The sequence below is a fragment of the Netta rufina genome (genome assembly GCF_964035555.1).
Source record: "Netta rufina genome assembly, chromosome: 18".
In the NCBI taxonomy this organism is placed as follows: Eukaryota; Metazoa; Chordata; class Aves; order Anseriformes; family Anatidae; genus Netta; species Netta rufina.
In genome coordinates, this window is record NC_140142.1 from 8,389,175 (window position 1) to 8,402,395 (window position 13,221).

At 46.6% G+C, this 13,221-nt stretch overlaps 1 protein-coding gene and 1 pseudogene across 2 annotated transcripts; one reads left to right on the forward strand and one right to left on the reverse strand.

The window, feature by feature from the left end:
- Positions 1-234: 234 nt before the first annotated feature.
- On the reverse strand, positions 235-1,194 carry LOC311216364 (olfactory receptor 14A16-like; the record flags this gene model as incomplete). The annotated part of the gene is made up of 1 exon (XM_084297908.1): positions 235-1,194. The coding sequence occupies one exon, from the start codon at positions 1,192-1,194 to the stop codon at positions 235-237; it is 960 nt and encodes a 319-aa protein (XP_084154034.1).
- Positions 1,195-5,063: 3,869 nt separating this feature from the next.
- LOC311216365 (olfactory receptor 14A16-like) lies at positions 5,064-12,223 on the forward strand (annotated as a pseudogene). The gene is made up of 2 exons: positions 5,064-5,594; positions 11,586-12,223. The product of its transcript is annotated as an olfactory receptor 14A16-like (transcript).
- Positions 12,224-13,221: the final 998 nt, after the last annotated feature.

The following is a 13,221-nucleotide window of genomic DNA, read 5'->3' on the forward strand; positions in this document are numbered from 1 at the left end:
CAATGGGGCGATTCCATTTCGTTACAGAGATGTGCATTCTCTTGCTGTTAGGAACACATTCATACAGCCTAAACACGAGACAGAGCAGGTTCGTTCATCTGTAGCAGAGGGTGGAGTCCTCATATTTATGTAGATGCAAGAAACACAAGCAGTCAAAATGACACTAAGAAAATATTAATATTAATAATAGCAAAAACAAAGAAAACCCAAGGCTGGAATGGGATGGACTGGGGTTCATTTGTAGACAGGGCAGGGAACTTTATGAGTACTGAACAACATTGATACCATCAGTTTTCTAAGTGCGTCCTTGAGCTCCTTGTTCCTCATACTGTAGATGAGGGGGTTCACTATGGGAGGTACCACTGAGTACAGAACTTCCAGCAAAAGGTTCAGAAATGAGGAAGAGATTGAGGAGGGCATCACGTAGGCAAACATGATGGTGCCACTGAACAGGGAGACAACGGCAAGGTGAGGGAGGCACGTGGAAAAGGCTTTGTACCGTCCCTGCTCCGAGGGAATCCTCAGCACAGCCCTGAAGATCTGCACATAGGACAGAACAATGAAAGCAATACATGCTGTACCTGAACAAAAGCAAAAGATGATGAACTGGACTTCTCTGAGGTAGGCATCTGAGCAGGAGAGCTTGAGGATTTGGGGAATTTCACAGAAGAACTGGTCCAGGGCATTGCCTTGGCAGAGGGGGAGGGAAAAGGTATTGGCAGTGTGCAGAACAGTACTGAGAACACCAGTGCCCCAGGCAACTGCTGCCATGGTTACACAAGTTCTGCTAGCCATTACTGTCCCATAGTGCAGGGGTCTGCAGATGGCAACATAGCGGTCATAGGCCATGAAGGTGAGAAGATAAAACTCTGCTGTGATAAAGGCAACAAACATAAAGACCTGAGTAGCACAACCTGCATAGGTAATGGTCCTGGTGTCCCACAGGGAATTGGCCATGGCTTTGGGGACAGTGGTGGAGATGGAGCCCAGGTCGAGGAAGGCGAGGTTGAGGAGGAAGAAGTACATGGGAGTGTGGAGGTGGTGGCTGCAGGCTATCGTTGTAATGATGAGGCCATTGCCCAGGAGGGCAGCCAGGTAGATGCCCAGGAAGAGTGCGAAGTGCAGGAGCTGCAGCTCACGTGTGTCTGCGAATGGCAGGAGGAGGAACTCAGTGGGGAAGCTCCTATTGGACATTTGCTGCATCTGGACATGGTTGGCTATCCATGGAAGAAAAGACAGTGACAAGTTAGGCAGATTTCCCTGAGGAAAACACACTCCTCTCACAGAACTCACTGTTCCCTGAGCTGAATGAAGGATGAGTCAGCTCATTCTCTAACCCTCCCGACTGGATAAGAGTGTGCCTGACAGTTTAAAATGGAGCTTGGGCACCTTGTTTCCATGAAGACACCCTCAGGGCAGGGTACCAGCCCTCCGTGTCAGAACAGATGCTGCACCCACCTGAAGAACACCAACCTGCACCCCAGACAAAGAGAGTAGGAAAGCCACACACAGGTGGAGAAATAAGAAAGAATACCACAATACTCCAAACAGCTGACACAGAGAAAGGCAGATGGGCATGCAGGGAAGCCTTCAGTTTACAAAGCTTGCCTGCACTGCAGGCCTGGCAGGGAGTGCCTGAATACCCCCTCCCTTGGTGTTTCAGGCATCAGCTCCCTCTACCTCCCTGCCCAGGTCTCTGCTGCCTGGAGCTGTCCCTGCTGGCAGCTTCTTCCCTTCAGGTAGCCTCTGCCTTGGTCCTCCCTGTCAAGGACCTACCCCAGAGATGTCCTGGGAGTGCTGTGGAGCTGTGAGCAGCCTGACCCAGGCAGCAGCCTTTGGGAAACAGCAGGACCCTGCCCGGTCTTGCTGGGCGGTTTCCTTCCACCCACAGCTTCTCCCCACAGCACCCTGGGCAGCTCCCCGCTCAGGCTGAGTGCTGAGCCTGGCAGGCAGCAGAGTCCCTGCCCCAGCACACAGCCCCTGGGGCACAGCAGGGACCCTGCTCTGCACCACAGCCCTGGCCACCCCTGCCTGCATCCTGCCTGCACAATCTGCATCTGGCCCCATGGGAAGGAACCCTCATGTCCTGTCCTTTGGACAGCTTTGGCAGGTAATCATTTGTCTAGGGAACACCAACATACTCCACACTAGAGAAGCCAGGACAGACACTGTGACATGTCCAATCATTCGTGGGATATGGCAGATTTAGAAGACTCCTGGGGGGCACTCATCTACTGTACCCTTCTGCCAGATACTTACTCTGTGAAGTGTTGTGAAGAGTTCTCCCACAGTGAGCTCTCAGCATCCCCCCTCCACACTGTCTTTAACACCTCCCTCCCTTCTCTCAGCTGCTCTTGTCCCCTACAGGCAGTGCAGAGGAGCTGGTCCTGGGCAGAGCTTTTTCTCTGCAGTGCTGCCCGCTTGCCAGGAACTCCCCTTGGGCCCAGGAGCCCAGACGAGCTCATCAGCACAGAGAACTCTTGACAAGTCCCTGGGCCTCCGGAGGAATCAACTTTGAAACACACTGAAGTAAACATTTATGTTGGTTCCCTCCACTGGACAGGGGACACTGTCTTTCTTTATTTCAGAAGAGGTATGATGTCCAAGAATCACTTTTCCATATCCTGTTTTTAGGCAGGGCACCCAGGCAAGGGCAGAGGGGGATCTCCCTTCCCCCTGCTGAGGGACTGGTTTCCGCTGAGTCAACCAAGGCATCTCCTTCACTGTTTACAATCCAGAGGCTATAAGGGGGCTCAGCTCCCTCCCACACCCCACACAAACCCTCAGGAGTTGGGATTACAGAATCACAGAGTCACAGAATTTTAGAGGTTGGAAGGGACCTCAAGAAATCATCAGGTCCAGCCCCACTGCCAAAGCAGGTTCCCTAGAGCAGGTTGTTCAGGTAGGTGTGCAGACGGGCCTTGAGTATCTCCAAAGAAGGAGACTGAACAACCTCCCTGGGCATTCTCTTCCAGTGCTCTGTCACCCTCACCATGAAAAGCTCTTTCACTTGTTTGTGCGGAACTTCCTATGATCAGTTTTTTGACCATTGCACCTTGTCCTAACCCCACAAACCACTGAGAAGAGGTTGGCCAAATCCCACTGTTTCCCACAATTAAGATATTTGTAAATATTGATAAGATCCCCTCCCAGTCTTCTCCTCTCAAGGCTGAACAGACCCAGGTCTCAAACTTTACTCATAAAGAAGATGCTCCAGGCCCCGTATCGTCTTTGCTGCCCTCCACTGGACTCTTTCCAGAAGATTCCCGTCTTGTAGTGGGGAGCCCAGAACTGGACACAGTACTCCAGGTGAGGCCTGACCAGGGCAGAATAAAGGGGGAGGATCACCTCCCTTGACCTGCTGGCCTCGCTCCTTTTAATGTATGCCAGGATGCCATTAGCCCTCTTGGCCACGAGGGCACAGTGCTGGCTCATGGTCAACCTGTTGTCCACCAGGACCCTAAGGACCTTCTCCTCGGAGCTGCTCTCCAGCAGGTCCCCCCCCAGCCTGTACTGATACTTCGGGTTGTTCCTTCTCTCGTGCAAGACTCGACACTTGCTCTTGTTAAACCTCATTCGGTTTCTTCCTGCCCATCTCTCCAGCCTGTCCAGGTCTTCCTGAATGGCAGCACAGCCTTCTGGCATGTTGGCCACTCCTCTCAGCTTTGTATCATCAGCATACTTGCTGAGGGTGGCACTATTCCCTCATCATGATCATTGATGCGTTCCTCTTGCCTTGGTTCAGGTGGGCACAAACCAGGAAGCAGGATCTCAGCTGCTTATGTCATCTCCCAGCACATTGAATGGAGACAAAAGCCAGGAGGGAGCTATTCAGAAACAGACTCATGGTGACATTGGAGATGCCAGACTGACATTTGATTGATAATCAAGGTGCCAAATTTTTCTGGGTCATAAACAGGTATGATCTCAGGAAACTGCTAAGCAACTGTAGTCATTGCTTAATAACAAAGAAAAAAAAAAAAAAAGCTGGATATGTCTAACCTCTCAAGACTTTATTTCTCCCAGATCCATTTAGATATGGGATGCCATGTGAAAGAAAGGTGAGGAACCACTTCCAGGTGCTCTTCTCTCTCTCTGCACTAATGGTACGGGAGTAAGTTAAATTGCTCAACCTGAAGGATATGACTTTCAGACAGCTGAAATATAAACCTTCATGGTAGTACTTAGCACTTTGATTTTTCTAAGCACTTCCTCTTTGTATAACAAGGACTGTCCTTAAGCTTTTGAAGATGACAAGATTTTTCCATGTCTCAGAAAAGTAAGGCATTTAGATGAGGACATTTGATAGCAAGAGGAAAGAGCAACTGTTTGGAAACAACTGCATTTCAGTGTAGAATGAGGTCAGATGTGACTGTGTGACAGATCTGTTTCCAATGACCTCATGGGACAATAACGAATTTTGCCCTTAATTTAGAGTACTAAAGAAGGCAAGCTACACTTGGGCCCCATTTTCCCTCTTTTCTAAAGATACAAGGGAAGGTGATATGGAAGAAACCAGGGCATTACAAAAGCAATACTTGACATTTGCCTGTTTTGAAATCAGCTTTGGATTCCCCTGCTGTTGCTAGTCCAAAAAGGGAAGTACTGAAGAGGAGACAGAATAACTTTCAACGTACATATTTGAATCAATGGTTTATCTATGTAATAGAAAGTATTTGTGCAGGAAATGAGATTTCCTTTTGAAACACTGGTATGGTGGATGCTTTCAATTCTTCTGAGTGAATGTGGACTTTCCCAGGAATGGGGTGCAATCGCTAACAACCCCTTGTTAGCCCTGTGCTCTTGAGAAAGAATCATTTGTGGCCGATGGACAAAGTTGGAAAGAAGACAAGAGATTCTCTGAGGACCTTTCCTGATATGTGACATAGAAAAGTCAGGGTGTGAGGAAGGTCCAAAGGAATCTCTCTCTCTCTCTCTGTCTTATAGGAAGCTTGCAAGCAAGGAAAGAGAGAAGGAAGGACATAGCCGTCTGTCCAGACCATGAAATTATTCTACTTGTTTTTGTTGTGTTCATGCTTCAGCAGGATGAATGGAAACTGTGCATGGAAGCAGGCAATGGAACTGTCATTTCTGAATTCATCCTTGTGAGCTTTTCAGGGCTCGACCAAAGGCTACAGCTATTTCTCTTCTTGGTCCTTCTCATGTACCTGACAACAGTGATGGGGAATGCAGCCATCATTTTCCTGGTGTGTGTGGATAACCGCCTGCAAACCCCCATGTACTTTTTCATTGGCAATCTGGCATTCCTGGAAACCTGGTTTACGTCCTCCACAAGCACCAAACTATTGGTGATTCTGAGCTCTGGCAGGAGAACAATCTCAGTAGGCGGCTGCTTTGCCCAGCCTTTTTTCTATTTTGCCCTGGGTGCTGCAGAGTTTGTTCTCCTTGTTGCCATGTCCTTTGACCATTACGTTGCCATCTGCCAGCCTCTGTGCTATGCTTCCATCATGAAGCATTGGATCTGCATCCACCAGGTTGCTGCTGTTTGGGTCATGGGCTTCACACTCCCAAGTTACCACCTGATGCTGCTCTCAAAGCTCACTTTCTCACTTTCTGTGGTTCAAAAAGATACAGTTTTTTATTTTTATTTATTTTTATTATTTTATTATTTTATTTTTTTTTGTGACAACTCTCCCTTATTCCGACTGTCCTGCCCTGATGCCAGCCTTTGGAAAATAGACCTGGTTTTCTTATTGTTTATCATGCTGTCTTCCTTGTGTTTAACTCTGGCATCTTACATGTGTGTCTTCTGTATTCTACAAATACCAGCAGCCTCTGAGAGGAAAAAGCTTTTTCTACATGTTCTTCCCATCTCACCACCTTGTCCACTGCCTATGGAAGCTGCATTGCTCTCTACATACCCTCCTCAGAACGTTTCTTTGGAGACCAACAGAATTATAGCTTCACTGAACACTGTTCTGTACTCATTCTTAAGCCCATTCATCTACAGTCTTAGAAAAAAGGCTGTGATGCTGGCCCTGAGGGAAGCCATGGCCTGTGCAACAGCGTAGTTAATCATAGTTGCCTAGGACAACTCCCCCAGCATGGATGGACCATGATCTACATTGTCTTTTCCTTGCCCATCCAGTTCCATAGCTTCATACCTATTGCATAGGGTCACCTGGGAAGGTGAGGTATGCAGCAAAGTGTTTCTTCACTCACAGGTGCATCCCCTTCCCTCACCACATCTAATTTAAAGCCCTTTTGATAAGCCCAGCCAGCTTACTGCCCAGAATACTCTTGCCCCAACTGGTCAGCTGCATCCCATGTGGTGTCAGCATGCCTGGATGCTCAAAAGCGCATCCAAGATCATAGAAGCCAAAACCTTGGGCATGGCATCGGCCCTGCAGCCAGTCATTCATTTTGTCCATTCCTCAATTTCTTGGGTCCCAGTCACCAACTGGGAGTATAGAGAAAGACACTACTTGCACTCTTGATCCTTTCAGCATCTTTCCAAAGGACATAAAGTTCTTTTTGATATTTTGGAGTCTCCTTGTTGCAGCATTCTTTGACCCTATGTGAAAAAGTACAAAGGTGTGATAGTCTTTTGTACTCACCAGACTTGGTAGCCTCTTCATAATGTCATGAGTATGAGCCCCAGACAGGCGGAAAACCTCTCTGGAGAGATTGTCTGGATGGCAAATGGGAACCTCAGTGCCTCTCAGAGAGTAGTCTCCAATGACTAACACCTTTCATGCCTTCTTTATGGCACTGGTTCTGATGCTGAGAAGAACCTGTACTCCAAAAGATGAAGATTTGGCTATCAGCTGGTAGTGTGCACTTGCAGCCCAGAAAGCCAACTGTGTCCTGGGCTGCATGAAAAAAAGAGAGCCCAGCGGGTTGAGGGAGGCAATTCCTTTCCTTGTCTCTGTCCTAGTGAGAACCCACCGACAGAGCTGCATCCAGTTCTGGGATCCCCTGGCCCCACTTGTTAGAGTTGCTCCAGAGGAAGACCATGAACATGATCAGAGGGATGAAATAGTTCCCATGCAAATAAAAGCTGAGAGTTTTTTTTTTTTTTTTTTTTTTTTTAACCTTGAAAGAGAAGGCACGAGGGAGGCCTTACTGCTGCCTTATTGCTGCCTTTTAGTATTTAAATGGGAAAGAAAAAGATTTCTTATAAAGGCCTGTAGTGACCAGACAAGGAGTCATGCTTTTGAACAGAAAGGGCTGATTGTATGTAAGGAAGAAATTTTTTACAATGAGAATAGCGAGCCATTAGAAAAGGTTTCCTAGAGCAGTTGTGGATGCCCCAACGTTGTAAATGTTCCAAGCTGGGTTGCAAGGGGCTTTGAACAACCTGATGTAGTGAGAGATGCCCTTGCCCATGGCAGAGGGATGAGACTAGATGACCTTAGAGTTTTGTTTCAGCCCAAATTATTCCAAGTTTCTTTCACTCTTTGATTCTATGATTCTATGATCTGGTTGCTGCTTTGAGCTTCAAGGAGTTCAAAGATTTCCCTTGGTTTATGTAGGTTAACAATATCTTTAGCCAAAAATTTAATTTTATATAACCTTTCATGTATATTGACTAAAAAAAAATATGATTATACTCTGTGGGAGGTGAGATTCATTGGGTACAACCTGGGCCTAGTATGCACTTAAGGAATGTGCTTTATTGATTATTGAGCTTTATCATACTTTATTTTAGTTTGCTTGCAATTAAGAATTATCCTTCTCTACCTGTGTGCAGCCTGTTCTCTAAGGAAAGCAGGAGGGAGTTGGGACAAAGGAACTACAGGGTGCAACTGCAGACTTCAGTGGAGAAGTCTGATGTCAGGAGAAGTGACGCAAGTCCTAAGGGGCCGATGATAGAAATGGTGTGAACCTGGGAGGTGAGGAGCAAAGATGTCCATAGAGGGTCAGGCTTCTCCTACCTGTCCAGACCTCCTTAAGAGACACTCATGGCTTTCTGTATTCTAATAAACCCCAAGGAGTAGTTTGTGCTATGTCTGTGAACTTCATCTCCTGAGAGAAGACTGATGAAATCTCTCAGAAAGACAAAGTCAAAAGCAAAACTACAAAGTTCTTTAAGACAGTGATTGGTCCCACTGAAGGCCATTACTGACAAAGCCCCATGGACTCCTTAGAGCCATGACTGGAGGCCATGATTACAGGTAGGCCAAGGCACTCTGCAGGTGGCTCTGAGAAAATCCTGGCTTTGCTTCATCAAGCAGAAAATGCAAGCCCTGCTGCCAGCTCTTGGCAGAGAGCTCATGTCCCTAACAGGCAGTCCTGGGCTCTTCCTCAGGCAGTGGGATGTGGGGGATGCAGCGCCAAGTGAAAGACAGTGGTGTTACATCTCCTGGCCTTCCTCAGAAAGTGTAAAGAGGGTATAAAACCCCAGTGCTTAGAGGACAACATGTCTCCTGATAGGGCTTGGTGGCAGAGAGACCTGCCGTAGCCAAAGGGACAAGCCCTTGGTTATCTTGGCGAAATCTAGCCTTGCCAGTGCCCTTGTCCATCTCCAACACCAGCTGTCCTATGCTGTTCACAGACTGTTTCCCTGCAGCCTGCAAACAGCCATCTTGTTTACCCACCCTACTCTCACCTTGGCATTTCCATACCTTCACTGATACCTGTACCCTTTCCAGCTGTGGCCTGAAACACAAGCTTATGGACTGATAATAGATTCTTTCCAGATGACATCTGACACTACAGCACTACACTATGGTTTAGTGGAGGACTGGTTAGTGTTAGGTCAGAGGTCTCTTCCAACGTAGATGATTCTGTGATTCTGTGATACACTTTCAGTGACATCCTACCACTTATGCCCTGTTTCCAGCACCCAAGCCCCAATTTGAAGCAGGTTTTCGCTTGCATTTTCTTTTCCATGTTAAAGAAAAGTTCCATCATCTCTGAAACCACCTCTGACAAAAGCATCCACACACATTAGCCTTCCTGTGGTCTGTCAGTTGACCAGGCAGAAAGAATCTCACCATGATCTTACAAGCCATGTGGCCTTCCTGCTGGCCTTTCAGCTCTTCAGCTAGATAAAACCAAGTCACATTCCTGCTGTTCTACAGTCATGTACTCAGGCACAACATCATTTCTTTGAAGTGGACTGGCCTAAAAGGGAATTATTTCCTTAACTGTGTGGTTGAGAATGGAACAATAAACCCTAGTAAAGGTAATGTTACCAAACCTCTCACCCCATAGAGCTATGAAATTCCATGTCCATAGGAAGAGCCCCAGTATGGAAAATGGGAATATATAGGTGAAGTAAAATGGTATATAGAACTGACTGGGCAAGAGGGAGAATCCAATGGCAACTAGTGGACCAATAATATTATGAAGACTTGGATTCTCTCTCCACGTGGTTCACTTCGCTTTCGCAAGGCACAGTTATAATCCTGTTTGTAATTATTGTAGTTTGTTGCTTTTTAGGATGCCGTAAAAGTACAATTGTCAGTCTAATAATGCAAATATGGGTGAGTCTGCCTGACTAACAAATATCAAGGTTATGAAATGTTGCAAAGAAATTCAGCAAGGAAGAAGGTATGTGTACAGTTATTAATAGTAGTTAATGCTCTTATATACATCAGGATTAATGAATTAAAGAAAATTGACACATAATGATTAACCAAATTATAGCATTGCATTTAGTAACCCAGTATGATATCTCTTGGGGTTTCAAAGAAGTGTGGAAAAAGTTAACTTCCCAGCTCCCAAACTTTGCTTGGCTAAGACAACTGTTTACAGCATTTATAATACTGAGATTGTTGATATTGCTTACTTGTTCATTGTTACAATGTAGTTTGTGGTGTAGTTTAGTGGATAACCCTGAACTAGGAGGAATGGAAAAGAAATAGGATTAGACATTGAGTAGAAACTGGAAGATATTTTACTAAATCGCTTGATAGAAATGGTATAATTTATATGAGGATAGAGAACTTATAGAAAAGTTCTGAACTAGGTGCAAAAGAATTTGCACAGGGTATAGAAAAGGGGGGACTGAAACAAAAAGTATAATCCACGAAATATGTAACATAATAAACTGAAGGGTTTGCTGAAATTGCTGAATTGTTGTATCAGACCTTGCATGGTAAGTCTTGGCTGTAGCCACAACATTGAGGCTGAAGAAGGAACACAGTTCCCAAAGATGAGCTTAAACAATTAAATTAGCCGAGTTTGTAAAAAAGCAAAACTGCAGAAATGGTAAACAATGACAGAGAATGCACAAAAATGAAAAGGAGAAAAATCCAAGGTGAAGAATACTACAAGCCTTCATCAGAAAGACCCAAAAGTGCGACCACCAGAGGGTACTGTGCATGTGGGACAGTAGGAGGGACAGTATGATAATTATTTCTGAGAAGCCATTAACATAAATCCTGACCTTTCTTGAAAATTGCATCAATATATATATCACCATACCACAAATATGTACTCATTGTCTTGCTTAGATGTACACGTTTGGTGGAATTATCCACCACATACCTAGTACTGTTAATAAAGAATACCTGCTTTCTAATTCTCCAAAACAATTTTTTTCACCCTTTCCCTTTGAGGTAGGGGAGTGAGACAGTGGTTGTGGCAGGGCTCAGCTGCCCACTTGAGTAAATTCATCACAGGGCACTGTGACAACCCTTCCAGAAAGGCACGGTACTGCTGCTACCAAGAGGCTGCTGCCTGGGCCAGGCTGCTCACAGCTCCACAGCTCCCCCAGGGCATCTCTGGGTTAGGTCCTTGACAGGGAAGACCAAGGCAGGGGTTACATGAAGGGAAGGCACTCTCTATAGTCTTCACGTTCACTTTCCTATCATGAAGGGCAGTTAGGGGGATGACAATGGAGTTGTCAGACTTGTAGAAGGGACTCACAGGCATTACACTGAAAGGTATCTGTAAGTCTGTGAGGAACCTCTTCACAGCCCTCAGCCTAGAGACAGCACCAACACCACCTTCATTGTTTCTTGTGGAACTGTTGGGCATCCTGCTCAGAACCTGCAAACAGGGAGATGCCTCTGGCCACTGGGCTACTGAGATGCATTCCCAGTGCTCTTCACCAGATACTGTAAGGCAGTACTGACTCCTGCTGAGGTACAGAGGTTCTGCCTAGTTCCTGCATGCTGTTCTGAAGCAAAACTGATAGCTTGAGGTAGGAGCATGTCTTATAGGAAGAGCTGTGATTCTTGTTGAGGAGGATTCAGTGAAACATGGTAGAGGTTTTGTTCAGAGAATTATCTATATCTTGTCTTTGTCTTTTCCTCCATGGACAGGTAAACATGCCCTGAGGTGGCAAATGTCTAACAGCAGCTTTCCCACAGAGTTCCTCCTCCTGCTGCCATTTGCAGACACACGTGAGCTGCAGCTTCTGCACTTTGGGCTCTTCCTGGGCATTTACGTGGCTGCCCTCCTGGGCAACGGCCTCATCCTCACTGCTGTAGCCTGTGACCACCGTCTCCACACCCCCACGTACTTCCTCCTCCTCAACCTCTCTCTCATTGACCTGGGCACTATTACCACCACAGTTCCCAAAGCCATGGCCAATTCCCTCTGGAACACCACAGCGATTTCCTACAAAGGTTGTGTTACCCAGGTTTTTTTCTTTGCTGTCTTTGTCACAGCAGTTTTATCTTCTCACCATCATGGCTTATGACAGGTACATTGCCATCTGCAAATCCCTGCACTACGGGACAATAATGGCCAACAGAACTTGTGTCAACATGGTAGCAGCTGCCTGGGGCAGTGGCTTTCTCTATGCTGTGTTGCACACTGCCAATACCTTTTCCCTCCCCCTCTGCCAAGGCAATGCGCTGGACCAGTTCTTCTGTGAAATTCCCCAGATTCTCAAGCTCTCCTGCTCAGATGCCTACCTGAGAGAAGTTGGGTTTATTGTGGCTACAGCATATTTACTTCTTGCATGTTTTGTTTTTCTTGTGCTGTCCTATGTGCAGATCTTCAGGGCTGTGCTGAGGATCCCCTCCCATCAAGGCCGGCACAAAGCCTTTTCCACGTGCCTCCCTCACCTGGCTGTGGTATCCCTGTTCAGCAGCACTTTTTTGCCTATCTGAAGCCCCCTTTAATGTCTGTTTCATCCCTGAATCATTTGCTGGCAGTTCTGTACTCAGTGGTGCCTCCAGCTGTGAACCCTCTCATCTACAGCATGAGAAACCAGGAACTGAAAGGTGCAGTGTGGAACCTCATTACTGAATGCATTTCAGAAGCAATAAACTGCCTCTCTTCTCCTGCATATCACTCATAATGTAACCATAATAGACCCAGATATTGATTTGTGTGGTTGTTAGTTTGTAAATATTTTTAGTGTTTCTTTGCACTACTTGTGAAATTATTGTCCAAAAAGAAATGCCATATTTTATCCTTCTCTATTTCAGTATCAACATCTTGCATGTGACTTGGTGTAAACAAGGACCCAGGCTCTCTCTGTATTTAAATAAAAAAGGACCCTGAAGGGACATGCTTGCCTGAGATCCTTCCACGGAGACATGTGGTGGAGCTGCAGGAGCACTTGGCTGTGTGCAGAGGTGGAGAGGAGAAGAGTCCTGGCACAGCAGCACTGCCAGTGAGCCCCAGGGCTTGATCTCGCCAAAACTGCTCTCCCTTTAACCTCCCACACTCTCCTTCAGAGCCCTTGTGTTGCTGTGAGGAGTGGATAGGCTGGATAGAGTGAATCACTACAGAATGTCCAACAACATTGGAAATGTCCCAAAGATCCTTGTGCATCATTTCCACTTAGGGCTATTCCATGAGTCTCTGACTCCGAAGAAGGCCAGCTATCTGCGTGCACCCTCCATGGCCAAAGAATCACTTGTGTGGGAGGCAGTCAGTGGCAGTGCCCCTCCCGAGCTGGCTCTGCCTTCCCAGCCTGACCAGCACGGCCCTGCAGTGCTCCCATGTCCCCGTGAACCACAGCCCCTTCGCTCTGCAGAGGGGGCTCTTGCTCCCTATGAGCAAGAAGGAGGCAGGAGACCTGCATGGATGAGCAGGGAGCTCCTGGCAAACTCAGACAGAAGAAGAAAGTTTACAGCATGTGGAAAAAGGGATGGACCATTTGGGAGGAATATAGGGACACTTTCAGAGTACGCAGGGATGTAACAAGGAAGGCCAAGGCCCATTTGGAATTATATCTGACAAGGAAAGTCAAGGTCAACAAGAAGGGCTTCTTCAAATACATTTGTAGAAAAGGGAAGACTGGAGAAAATGTTGGCTCACTGCTGAATAGGGCAGTTGCCCTGGTGACAA